The following is a 14423-nucleotide window of genomic DNA, read 5'->3' as shown; positions in this document are numbered from 1 at the left end:
CCAACGGTATACTGTTTTTCTCAGACGCGGAGGGATACTGACTTGTTGTGAAAAGTAACTTACAATTCTACCCGTGGTATACGCTCAGTATATCACGGCTAAGAACCAATCAGATTGCTTGATTTGACTTGTCCGTTGGTTTTTGACTTGCCGTTCCTGAGACATGTCTCACACGGGGTTAGAACCTGAGCCCGGAGTACTCTGCAGAGTGCTTCGTGATTAGGAGATTGGGTGATGTATTTGTATGTTTTACCATTAAAGCAGATTATTGTTTAACTTGTATTCTGGTGTTTCTTAATCCCTTCCTTTTTACGAATTTACCCAGCTTATCAAATGACACGCGGAGACGAGGTTGGTTTTAAACATCCTCCAAATCTCCAACAGTACACACATGTACCGAACCGAAGGGCCCATACCGAATAATTTTGGTAAGAATACGTATACCGTTACACCCCTACTTCAATGACATGATTTTTATATATCTGAGACCTATAATATATGCCTAACAATAGTATAAAAAGAGACCTTTAAAGTAACACACTGCTTTTCAGATTATAAAACACATTTAATTCAAAATGATGGGATTTACCTGCTTACCATTCCATTTAGTCACTACCGAAACGATCATGTCAATTACCGAAACCTAACCATACTGTATGTTTCGGTAGTGACTGTTTCGGTAGTGACGATTCTAGCTAAAATTGAGCATAACTAAAGAATGCTAGCATGTACATGGCTAGCATACACGTCTCTGAAGAGGTTTACACACATAAAAACCTAATACTTTGCATAAAACCCAGAAAAGGTTTACTTAATTGAAGATAATATGTGTTCGGTAGTGAAGGTTACACCCCGATTTTCAGATTTTGGAACAGATCTATATCAAAAGTATGGGATATAGCTAATTGCCATTAGCCATGAGGGCAGTTTGTTTGCCCCTGTTCTGCTTGAAAGCAAGTACCTGCCTCCTGCAAACTGTTAAAACAAACGCTTCAACTTGTACCATTTTTAATCTGTATTTTTGAATATGGATCTTAAGTTGGCGTGACGTCGAAGTCGTGCAACTCTGCTGTACTCGTCTGTAGTTGCTTTATAGCATAACGTTATCATTTTGCTTCTGGCAATTCGATTTATGATTAAAAAAATTACAAAAGTAGGGTAGACATGTGGAGATTATCCGGCTGAACAAAACGTGCATTTATCAAACATGTTCGTTTTCCACAGACCTTATTTCGAGCTATTTTCCAAAATCCTATGGAGAAATCCCAATGCTTTTTTGTCGAAGGGAACCCATGTGCAGCTTACTTCCGGGTAAATACGTCATCCCTGCACCACTCTATTAAGATTAAAACTGTAGGATGTAATAGTTTAGTCATAAATAAAACTTCAGGTTAAAACTCAAATGTCCAAGATGGATGTTTTTAAAGGGGAAGTACATCATTTTTACACATCAAAGTCTGAACCAGAGAGAGCTCCATGAGGTAAGATGATTTACCTCTTGACTTTAAAATTACTCAAAAGACATGCCTGTTTGCTACCCTGGCTCCTAGATGGTGGAATGAGCTCCGGACTGAAGAAACTCTGCATATCTTCTGACGCAAACTGAAAACGCATCTGTTTGGACTGTACCTTGGCAATTAAGTTATTGCTGAAAAAAAGAAAGCACTTGTTGAGTTAATGTAGGCCTTGATGCACCAGCACTTACTATGGTATGATCTTGCTTGAAGTGAATATATTTGCACTTTTTGTTGTTGTTTGGAGTTTGATTATTTTTGGTTTGTGCACCCATTGTAAGATGCTTTGGATAAAAGCGTCAACTAAATGTTATGTAATGTAATGTAAAATCATCTGTAAGAATTAAGTGAGCCAATCAGAACTGATGATCTATGCACAGTCATCAGCTACAGGTCTGTTTATCAATGACCATCAAACCATGGGTTCCTCCATCTCCCTCTTCTCTCTGTTCTCCTTGTTCTCCTCCACAGGCCTGTTTGGTGGTGGCTGTGCCTTGAAGATAGCTTTTTTACAAAGCGTGAGAATGGGCTTGTCTGGCCGAGCCTGACGCAGATCACTGGATGGAGTAGTCATGGTATTGGGATTCTGATTTACAGCAAGGACAATGCAATTAATATACAGTCAAGCTCTCACCACAGAATCAAAGTTAAGATCTGAGATTAAAAGATAATACATTATTACTGAAATCGGCCAACAACTACTGTCACTCACCTTCCACTGTGAGATCAAAATGAATGCTGGGATGCTTATCAATGGAGTTAAGACAAGTATCGTGCCCAATATGCCCCAATGTGAACCGATTTTATAACGATACACGAAGACTTCTTTTTTTATACTCAAGTCATACATCATTGTGGCCTAGGGGAGAAGAAGAGATCAAGTTAATGCTGAATTGTAAATCAATTGTTGCAGTGTGTTTTGCAGTGCAATAAAAGAAAGAATTCTGACCAATAGAAAGAAGTGGAAAGAAAGCTATTTGTAATTTCAGGAAGCACATTCTTTGCATCAAATTTAATGTGTTTTTGTGATTTATTTAGCCTAAACATACAAGAACACTGTTTGAATGATCAATAAGAATAACTACGAGGGCTGTACAAAGATATTTTACTGATCATTCTGTGAGGTGTGTTAATTAAATTAAATACGTTAAACACTCAGCAAAGATAGAAAGCAAGGAGAGAGAGGAAGAGGAAAGGCAAAGATCTGTTTTCAGAAGTAATATCAGGTACAAAACAATGAGTACATATGCAAACATGACAGGAAATACACATTAAAGTAGATGAATGAAGTATAGGAGACAAGTGTGAGTATCTCACCCAACAGATGAGCGGCGTGATGAACATCCAGCAGTACTTCAGCAAGGGGAATGGTTTGTATCCGATCATGTCCTCAATGTTGTCATAGAAACGGTCCGCACCTGGACAGAAAATGTAAGCCAACCAAAAGGATCAAACTGGTTTCCTATTTGAAACAAAAACACATCGGGTCAATAAATAATAAACCCAGAGAAATGGCTTCATCTTTGTGAAATCCTGAGGCATCTTTCCCTAAACCCGTCCATACTTGATTGACTAGTATTGTACGATTTTTTTAAAGAAATATTTCCATTTAATGCAACGTAACCACTCTACTCCACTACAATAACTTTATATTCAAATTATTGTACTTGATAGTTACTTTGCAGATGGAGATCTTGCATACAAAACTTTAAGTCAGTTCATTAAATGTATTGCATTCTGATAGACTAAACTACCCAATATTATAGAAAGTAGTTGAAATGAACTCCACCTTGAGAAATGACAACATGAAAGGACCACCTTGATAGTAATACATCAACAATTATTATAACGCAGATGCTATTTACACCCTTGTGACTATAGTGATCAAATGCTATTTGCACCCGGGTTTATGTAACCACTTATTGGCTATTTACAGCCGGGTGTATATAGCATTGCAGAAACACATGCATCCAGGTATCCATAGTAGACATTGCTATTTACAGCTGGGCATACATTTGTTTATGTTTTAAATCCATATGTGTTTTTGGAATTGTATTTGTCTTTGATTACTAGTAGTACATACAAGCAGAAGAGAAAACTACAGAAACAGGAGCGGTGCATGTAACAACATCCAGAGATTGATTTGTGGGAATGCAGAACAGCAGATTCATTTGTCAAAATGATGCGGGAAAGCAGACACAGCTCGAAAAATGACACAATAATCCACCCCTGAAACTACGTTCACGTACACAGTGAAGGAGAGAGTACTCATTTACATTTTCATAACACAGACTCACTCAGAAGAGTAAAATTAATGGCTAAACAACTCAACGTAGGGATGAGGAAGTCGTTGCAGAAAGAATATATCACTCTGCATTGGTTTGTGGCAGAAATAAATTTATTGTTTTGTTTACATTGACGGGTGTGCTGAGGTGCCGTGCTAGTCAATCTGCTGGTGTGGTTGGGTTGTGGTGGCAGGTGCTCCTGGTGTGAGGGCCGCCGCAGAAAGAGTAGATGTGCATTAGGCGGCAGCTAGAGAGAGAGCAGCCTAGGTCATTGAAGTTGTTACACACCATCCTGCCTCCCTGGTAGAGGATTGGCCTTCCGGGTCTGTCGACGCCCTTTGAAACGGGGGCGTTTGCTGATGAACGTTTGTTTGCGGGCCTAGGGATGATGGGAGGTGGGGGTGCGGCGGGTGATAGGCGGTTGAAGGCTGAGGCGTTGCCTCTTGATGGAAAAGGGAGTGAGCGGGGTGGTTCAGGAGGTGGGGTGCTGACTGAGCATGCTGAGGCCGGGTGGGAAGGGGCTCCGCATAATTGGCAATAAAGGGATGCGCGTGCTGCGAAGATGCGGAAGTAAAGCTCAGAGTCCAGAGCTTCCCAGTATGTTCCCTAGTTAAACTGTTTAATGTGGCCGGCGGCTTGGCTAGCGAAGTGGACGTGGTACAGTAGGTGTTGAAACCTGAGTAAGGCCATGTCGAGCTCTATGAAGAGGTACTCGTCTAACTCGGTTCTGCGTGTGGGATAGACTGAGCAGATGACGTTGCGGTAAAGGGAAAAAGCTAGGGCGAACTCTGCAGGGGTTAAGTCCTTAGACCTCAGACCTTCCCTGGGCTGGCTAGTGTTGATGATTGATGGCTGGAGTAGCTGATCTAAGTGTACGTAGTTACAGAGGAGAATCTGCTGGCGCAAGACGGGGGACACGGGAGAAGGGCGATAAACTGAGGAGGCTGGTTGTGTTGAGGTGGTGTTGCTGTGGCTAGAGTGTAGCTGGTTGCACAAGGAGAAACGTTGGAGTTGAATGACCGTCCACTTCCTGAGTTCGGGCTCTGTTTCGGAACGCGGCTCCGTCCGAGAGGCGTCTCGAGTACGCCGCGGCGAGTGGCCGGGGGCTGCGAATGAGGCAGGTTGCTGGTGGTGGGGAGATTGGAGCTGGCTGTGCCTCTTGTGGCCCCGATTGTTTGCCCTCGCTGGCGGAATAGACGAAGCCTGGGACCTATCTGGAGTTGGAGGTATTTCGTTGGGGGAGCTTGATTGGAAGTGGTGGCTGGTGTGTGGGACACTGATTGCCGAGCGGCTCCGTTCGGATGCTTGGCTTTGATCCGACTGCTGAGCTGTGGATGGCGGATAGCCGATGTCGAAGAGATCTTCGCCTGACCGTGACGACGCGCAGCGTCAATCGAGGTCTCCCTGTCTGTCTTTGAAAGAATGGAGACAAGCAGTGGCCGGAAGTTTGGCCGGATATAAATAGGGGTGGCCGTGGTTAGAGACGGGGTTTTAGGCGTGGCCATGCTCCTGAACCTATGTTAACAAGTTAAGTTCATTTGTGGTGTTGAAGGTGAATGTGTTTACCCCACCAGCCCCGGGGTTCAGTGATCTTCAAAAAACCGCCTGGTGGTTCAGAAAGAGTCCAGAAGAATCCAACTGGGTTCAATAGCTTCCATTCCTGTTCTCTGTCTGCAGTTGAGTGAGATCTCCTTCCTCCTCCTCAGCTCTCAGGTGTGACCTATGGTCTTGATTACCTTCCTCCAGCTCTCAGGTGTTAGCCACTCCTTTAATGGATATTTCTTTAGTTTTGTCCCCCGACCTGCTACATTTGTTTTATTTTGTGGGAACATGTGTTCTATTTTGTTGATCAATGTCCTAACAACACGCTGATTTTTCAAATAGTTGTTCTGACTTGAGGTTGTGTTCACAGGATATCTTTTCCATTACGGAACTCATATGCGACGCTATATGAATGCCTCACAAATGACCTTTTTGGAGAAGGTAAAAAAGTATATAAACATTAAGGACATATTCAAGAGTTTAAGCCCATAACTTGAACCATTTATATTGGCAGCTTAGCCTTTGTATTTCACTTTAATTACATTCATGGGTTTACAATAAGGCTGAGAGGGTCACAATTAAAACGGTTTACGTTTAGAATCAGATTCAGATTCAGAATCAGAATCGGGTTTATTGCCAGGTAGGTTCACACGTACGAGGAATTTGACTTGATGTATTGGTGCATACATAAAAATAAAAACAAAGATTTTTAAAAGTACAGTACACAGATAGCGAACTATATTAAGAACACTGTAATACAAATACAGTAAGATAGCAATAAAATAAGCAGTAATTTACATACAAATAGAATGCAATAAATTATAGAATATAAAATATGTGCAGTAAGCAATATTTAAACATTGTGTGCATTAATGTAATGCGTATAAAGTCTGCGTTGTGGCTTAGGTAAAGTGTCAGTGGGGGGGCCGGGCCTTTTTTAAGAGACCGGTAGCGGAGGGGAAGAAACTGTTCAGGTGGCGAGAGGTTTTGGTCCTGATGGAGCCTCTGCCAGAGGGGGGGGGTGAACAGTTTGTGTCCAGGGTGGGAGGGGTCAGCCGGATTTAGTCACAATGTTCCTTAGAACCTCACAGGAAGGAGAGCTGTGTTCTTGTTCTCTTGTATTTCAGTTTTTTCAGCAAAACCCAATTGATATAACACAAAGAAACAACTTCAATGGTTTCTTTGTCATTTCTTGGCCTATTTAGCAACTCATTTATGGAGACACTGTCAAATGAACAAACTCAGAAAAACGTAGCGTTTGTTTGTGGGTATTTTCTTAAACCAAAAGTACGCCATCTACTGGACTGAAACAACATCGAGTGGCTTTCTGCTAATCCTATTCTTTAAATACAGTATAGACATTTAGAATATTTAATGACGTTTTCAATGGTTATCTATCCTGCTGAAATTACTCATCATTTTGGATAAATCCTCTGAGCTCTCTCTGCCTCCCACACCTTCATTACTGGCTAAATTACAACACGTGGGTGGAGTTCCTCTGTTCTCATAATGCTGTACATCTCATCTCTCAGAGCATCTGTATTGCATACTCTAAACCAGGGGTGGGGAACCTTTTCCTTCTCAAGGGCCATTTCAATTTTTTCAACATCCTCCGAGGGCCGTACAAATTATTGACCTCTGCTTAAAAAAAACTAAAATCACAGCACATTCATTTGGCCTTTCTTTCATGCTGTGCAAAGAAAAAACAACCTCTTAATCCAGATATACCAAAACAGAAAGATATGGACACAAGATGTGAGCAAATGTATTTAGTTTCCTATCCATGTGGACATGATTTAAGTGGGGGAGGACCTAACCTCCTCTACGGGGGTCCGGGGGGCATGCTCCCCCGGAAAGATTTTTTTTAAATGTTGAAGTTAAATGCATCAATCTGGTGCACTTTGAGAGCAACATTAGGAGATCTATGACTACATCTCTCAACACCCATATGAAACAGAACTGTAAGCAGATTTATTTTTCTTTATGGATATTTTACAAATCACTCCCCTTTCAAACTGTATTCTTGTTTATTAATAACAACTTTATTTTACTGTCATATAGTATTTTATACCAGTTTACTTTATTATCTTATTTTTTTATAATAACTATAATGATTATATAAAGGTGTGCCTTTACCTCAGTGGTTGTAGAAAAAGCTTCTTATATTCGTTAGCATAGCTAACTAACCAGATGCTAATAACAACTAAGTTATTGACTGTATGATCAGTATGACAGATGAACAGATCGCCACTGGGCTTTCAACTAAAGACACAGCCACGCAACAACTGCGGCATGTGTACGGCTCCTTATGGGTAGGCTACTGCCATTTTTGGAAGTGCCGGAGCGGTGTTCTGGTGCTCTCCGTCAGCACAACACCTCTGTCAGACGAGACATAATTACCACGTGATGACACGTTAGGCCCGTGTTGTGTTCAAGGACCCTGACTTTGGCCAGGAAAAACAGGCACTCGCTTGTTTCATTTTTTTGCGGTCTAGATTTCTTTCATTTTTTTCTTTTTTGCGTGTGTTTATAAATCACCTCGAGGGCCGTGCCAAATGGTCTCGCGGGCCGTATACGGCCCGGGGGCCGGAGGTTCCCCACCCCTGATGTAAACGAACTAGCTACCGCCTTACAAAATCATCCAGATAGACAGTTTTTGACTTTCTCACCAATGGCTTCACCCACGGTTTCTAACCGACATAGAGATACTGCTTGACACATCTCACAACTGCCACAACCAATCCGCTTTAACAGAACACCTTACTGGCCAAACAAGTCAAAGAAGGATTCACGATAGGCCGATTCGATAATCCCCCCTTTCCAGTGTTCCGCATTTCCGGGAAAAAGAGGCTCATAATAGACTTGTCTTCTCCACACGGCTCAGCCATCCCGAGAATTAACAGCGTCAACCCAAGCCCAGACTTTTCGATACAATACGCACACATCGACCATGCCATCACCCTCATCCGCTCAGCAGGCCGCGGAGCATGGCTTTCTAAAGCAGACATCACCAGTGCATTCAAAATCTTGCCTATCCACCCAGACTTCTGGCGTTTGTACGAGTGTACTAGAAGGGAGCTTATTACTTCTCAGTACGCCTCACATTCGGCTGCAGAAGCAGTCCCAACATCTTTGATTCCCCCCTCTGTGCTGGATCTTGACAAACAATCACAGACTCCCCTACAGTACGTGCTCCATCTTCTTGACGACTTTCTCATCTTCACTCCACCATCTTCACCCCCCCGCCATGGGCTGAACACACTTATACAAACATTTTCAGACCTTGGCATCCCTCTGTCTGAAGAGAAAACCTCAGGGCCTAAAACCTCCATTGAGTTTCTAGGCATCACCCTGGACTCAATGTCTTTCCAGGCTTCTCTATCCTCAGAGAAAGTACAGCGCATCACTCTCCTCTTGTCAAACTACTTACAGGCAGACAGATGCACGAAACGGCAGCTGTTAGCCCTCCTCGGCCACCTAAATTACGCCATCCGCATAATACCTCAAGCAAAACCCTTCTTGTCCAACCTGCTGAACAGAGCGGCGTCAGTTCCCTCCATCCACGATCGATTAGTTCTCGACGATGCATGCAAAATGGAAATGCATCTTTGGCAGGATTTCTTGTCCTCGTGGAACGGCATCTCCTTCTTCTATGACGACTTCATCACCAAAAGTTTTGACAATTTTAAATCTTTTAAAAGTATGTGCTTTATTTATAAATGTTTACATGAACCCCCACTCTGAGTCTCCCACTGCACGGACCACAGCACATCCTCCCAGAACAGAACATCCCTTCACCCCCCTCATATCATTCATTTTTTACTTCTGCAATAAACCTACAAACATCACACTGTTTTGGCGTGGTTCCTGCTAGTGAAATGAAGTTAACTTGTTAACATAGGTTCAGGAGCATGGCCACGCCTAAAGGACAATACAAGTTTCTCACACAAAATAATTTACACTCGATCATCATGGTTTTAGATAGATGATTCCTCTTTGATTCAAGTAATTAATTTACGTTTGTTATTTAAATCGCCTCTTTTTGGGTTTACGTTTTTTGGTAATGGGGCTGTGTTGTGATTTGTTTGTTTTGTGATACATTGATTCTGATTTTGATCCAAATACAGACATTTTACTTTGCAAATTGATGTATTATTTGATTTGTGTTTGTACCTTCCGTAGCTATGTCAACGGGCTATCCCTCCATCTGTTTATTTAAATGTAAATTTCTTATTTTTTGACAGATAAATATATAAAATACTCTTCTGTCTTGTGCCCACATTTAATTCAATACTTAAGGAAGAAAACCTACGCTACGCAATGATGGGGAAAGATTTAAATATGAATCTGTGTGCTTAGCAGCTGGTGGATATTGTTACAGATTCTCAGAAACTATGCACCAATAGCCTAAGAGGAGTGTATCTGCAGCATAATGTGGTGCATATGCAAAGCAATGGGGGGGAATACGATTATGGGAACCTTATTCCAAATATTCAAGAACAAAAATGAACACAGGATCCATTCATCTTTTCAATCTCATAAAAATGTCCTGTTTTCTTTTGTCGGTAGATCTCTTTTAAATATAATTTAGATTACAAACTATACCGTGGATATCAAAAGCTGGTTTCTTACAGATAAGATTTTACAGATACAGTCAGTTAATTACACAGATGAAACAAATGCTGCTGTCAGAATCGCATGAGCTCAAGAAATGTAATGAAGGTACCCAAAAGCTAAATTCATCAGATATCTAGTTCTTCAGAAATGATTTTAAACATTGCAGCAGTAATTCAATGCTGCATACCAGTGCATGATACAAAGCAACGTGCAGTGATGGCCAATGGCATGACTTACCATACACCCAGGAAATGACAATGCACTCAAAGCAGGCAATAAAGAGGAGACTGATTCCACTGGGGCCGTAGGTGTCAATCAGCTGGAAGACGAACATCCCTCCCTGAAACATGAGCATGAATATAATTACTGCCTGAGAGTAGTCTGCCTCCGACCACCTGTCACATTGCAGTTTACACAGAGTGTCGTCATTTTATCTTAGTGTTTATAATGCATTTTTTAAAATCAGCATATGAATTATTGGGTAATGGCTAAACATGTGTCCTTCAAAGTGACGTTTGACCACCAAAATCGAATCAGTACTTACTTACAGCCAAGAAATTATCCAATTAGCACCAAATGTAATCGCAAATGTAAAGGTTGTTGGTCATGGACATTTAAAAAGAATCACCTTATATCAGTGCTTAAGGAAAAATGAAGGGATAGTGAACGTTATAACAAGTCTTTTTATGAATAATTCAGAAGCAAATGTCATGACATATCTATCCAATAGCTGTCTCTCTAGCTAATACTGGACCAATTAAAAAAAATAGTTATACAGTAGCTATAGTCACATAGACACAAAGATATGGACAACTATCATCCAGATTAAGAAAAAAAGCGTCCCTTGAACATACAAATAAAGGTCACACAGTACTGCGAGTGCTAATCTATGTCTATGCTGTTATTAGATCATTAGTATCCTCTATGTCCTTATTTCATGAAGCATGTCCTCACCTCAGTAAGGCATGGCAGCCCCAGCAGGAAGCAGACGACAGCGATGACCAGGACCAGGATCTCCCTGTGGCCGCGCCTCCTCAGCTGACCTGGGAACATGTCTGTGAGGCCTGTGGCCAGGCTCTCCACACACACAAACTGTGAGGAGGGGAACACATTAGCTAATTTCATAGTGAGGAAACACTGCATACAGTATGATAAATGACATACAATACCTGTGAGTCCAGGCCCAGGAAGAGGATCATGAGGAAGAAGAGCACAGCCCAGAAGGACGAGCCAGGCAGCAACGACAGAGCCTTTGGATAAGCGATGAAGATCAGACCAGGACCTGGAGAAAGCACATAAAGGATTCTATCAACACATCAGAGTGTTAGGGATTTAGAGTCTTCTAACATAGCCGTTCCCAACCTAAATCTGTCATGAAAGGTTATAGCCTAATAATGACAAAAAATAAACATTTTTCAAATGACCCTTTGAGGTGTCCCAAAACTCAGGCCGGAGAATTTATGTTTTAACACATTTAATAATAGCTTCAGTTTAATATATGCCGTTTTATTGCGTGTTGCTTTCCTAAAAAGAAGGAGGTCATTCAACAGAACTGTGTCTGGACGTTATATGCCATCTTGTGGGCATTGGTGGTTGTTGTCACTGCAAACACTGAAGCCATAATGTGAGAAAGTAAATGGGCAACTACTTTCACCCCTGATAATTTAAGTTTTATAATTCACAATGTCAAACATTTGTAATACAAAACTATTGGCAACAATATATACTTATACAAAAGTAAAAGTAGTCTACTTATACAAAAGTAAAAGTATCATTGTGCAGATTGGTCGATTTCAGAATAACATGATATGTTTTATAATGATTGATCATTAAAGTGTTATCAAAGCCGGTAAAGGTGCAGCTAGTTTGAATGACTTTGTATACTGCAGGGTAGCTTGCGAATTTACTCCAGGTGGAACTAAAGTCTGATTTAAGACTTGATTATATTTCACATCATTAATCAACATCTGTAAAGTAACTAAGGTACTAAAGTAATGTAGTGGAGTAAAAGTACACAATTTACCTCTGAACTGTAGTGGGGTAGAAGTGCAAAGTAGAAAACTGTTGATATACTCAAGTAAAGTACAATTGAGTTGTACAGTACTTCAGTTACTGTAGTTAGTTACACCACTGTTATTTGGTATGTTTTCAATGCTGGTTGGAAATAACAAATAATAATTTTGAAGTTGTCAAAAACAGTAATTGGAAGATTAATTGATTTAGAAATAATAAATAATTGCAGAAGCAGTTTTGAAATAATTCAATACAGAGATGCTGTTGGAGAAATACTGTTTTCTCCACTCTTTGGGTTTGTTTTAATGCACTGATATCATGTGCGGCTCTGAACTATGTACGACCTTGCCTCTTTATGATAGGAGCAGGCAGGGCATTTCAGGTTGTTGACCTTTATGAGGAGACAGGCACATACTTGTTGTCTCCTACATTATCTCACAACTTCTGGAAGTCCGGAAGTCGCAGATGACCCATCGCAGATGACCCATCGCAGATAACCCGACTTTCCGACACCCGTGGCTGATATTCCGACACCCGCGGCTGTGATTTACGACTTTGTTGTTATCTATCTCCGTATTTTGGGACATATAAGCCTGATGTTTTTTGCTGCTCCGTTGAGCAACATACCCCATGTGTGTGACTTAACCCATATCCTTTGTATGTGATTTAACTCTGCTCCTTCTTGCAAGAATAAACTAGAACCTGATTATTGATTCTCAACCTGGTGTCGAGTGATATTTTCCTAACAGATGCGAATGAAGTCATATTAGGAGGAAATTGCTAAAGAATGAAGGAATGAACTCACCGCTACTTGCCACCTCTTCTATGGACAGGCCCTTCTCATAAGCCATGTAGCCCAGGACGGAGAACACAGCAAAACCAGCAAAGATACTGGTGGCACTGTTCAGCAGACACAATGCCAAGCAGTCCCTGCAACACAACAGATGTGTGAGGAGTACTGAGATCACAATGTAACTCAAGTAAAAGTACTCATTTTCCAGTATGGCCCATATCAGATTACATTCCGTATTATAAATCCCAAAAACTACATTTGTAAAAAATAAATAATGTAGTCGAATAAAAAGTAAAAAAGTAGTAAAGTAAAAGTATAAATTAGCATAACATTGAAACACTCAAGTACAAGTACCTACAAATTGTACTCAGGCACAGTACTTGAGTAAATGCACTTAAACCACTGCATACCAAGAAGAAAAAACTGCACTGTCAAAGAGGAGGAGAAACCCCTTCTCGGTTAGGAGACCCCGGTTTAGGGCAGCATTAGGACCCAGAATCCCAACCCCCTTTTGAATCTTAATTATGCCAATTTTAATAATCCAAAAAACTGAGCATAGCCAGAGTCAAACACAAATATCACAGCTGTGATATAACAATAGCAGCAAAGCACACGTCATATTTCAGCATCAATCAAGGCCAAATCAACCACAGTTACCAAGAAACTACAGCTTATCTTATCCATGGTTTCTACTTCCCATGACATTGGGAATTCAAATTATCAACTGCTGTCAGCCTTTTCCAAGGAAGGGTGTTCTTACCTTACTCTAAGACTAAGCAGATACCTTCAGAGACCAGGAATTGGGTCGAGATGTACAAAGTACAAAACGGTTCTTTATTGGGTTTTTACAAAGAAGATGAAGGATACCAGATCCAACGAAAATTAAATACAAAGTTCAAAGTCAAGGTCCGGAAAATTTATAAACAGTCCTATAAAGCTCCAAAAACGGTCCTAGAACCCCCCAAAAAACGTCCGTTTTCTCTTCACCACATCATCTTTTATAACCTTTTCCGTCTTTGCGTAAAGAGGGAGTCTGCATAGTTTCAGGCTTTTACTTAATGAACAATTGACAAATCGTAAACAATCTAAATTAAGACAAATGAAGATTAACACATATAATATATGAAAGCAGAATACACTTGACAATGTCCATATGCTTCCAGACGGTTAGAGCTCAAATCCATAAATGGAAGTACACAGTTCACATCGTCGTTCCTGTGCACAATTGTACTTCTGAAGTATGAAGTTGTAACGTGTCCTCAATGTGTCCAAACAACCACAAGGCCTTCATTCCAATGTAAAAAACAGTCAGAGTGAGGATGCTGCTGTGTGTGTGTTGGCGTGTGCGTGTGCGTGCGTGGTCGTGCGTGCGTGCGCTGTGTGCTTGTGTGTGTGGTGTGGCACGCTGGACCTTGTGAGCAGTTGTTGTTGTATTTTGTTGTAGCTCCCCAGTAGAGTGAGACTCCCTGACAGAACCGGCGTAGGAGGAAGAACATCCTGAGTCCCTGCATCCAGCACACCTACAGAGGAAGAGATTTAAGAGGACCAACTCAGACGGACCTGGGATATTGTTAAGAATTAACCTGACACATAGCTCACCATAAAACTACTTTCCTAACAAGATAAAAATTGACCTTTATTAATCCCTGGTTAGGAAAT

The 14423-nt window shown here is 41.1% G+C and overlaps 1 protein-coding gene across 1 annotated transcript; it reads right to left on the bottom strand.

Annotated features, from left to right (window-relative positions):
* Positions 1-1270: 1270 nt before the first annotated feature.
* LOC104965638 (sodium- and chloride-dependent betaine transporter-like) lies at positions 1271-14215 on the bottom strand. Its single transcript, XM_010794631.1, has 8 exons — positions 14181-14215; positions 12777-12904; positions 11128-11240; positions 10913-11050; positions 10196-10298; positions 2832-2932; positions 2227-2373; positions 1271-2100 (listed from the first exon to the last, which is right to left on the bottom strand). The coding sequence occupies exons 2-8, from the start codon at positions 12820-12822 to the stop codon at positions 1927-1929; spliced, it is 822 nt and encodes a 273-aa protein (XP_010792933.1). The 5' UTR covers positions 12823-12904; positions 14181-14215; the 3' UTR covers positions 1271-1926.
* Between the last annotated feature and the right edge of the window lie 208 nt (positions 14216-14423).

This window comes from Notothenia coriiceps, unplaced genomic scaffold (assembly GCF_000735185.1).
Source record: "Notothenia coriiceps isolate Sejong01 unplaced genomic scaffold, NC01 NC01_scaffold00037246, whole genome shotgun sequence".
NCBI classification, from domain to species: Eukaryota; Metazoa; Chordata; class Actinopteri; order Perciformes; family Nototheniidae; genus Notothenia; species Notothenia coriiceps.
Note: the sequence above shows the minus strand (reverse complement) of the source record. Positions and strands in the feature narration are given on the sequence as shown.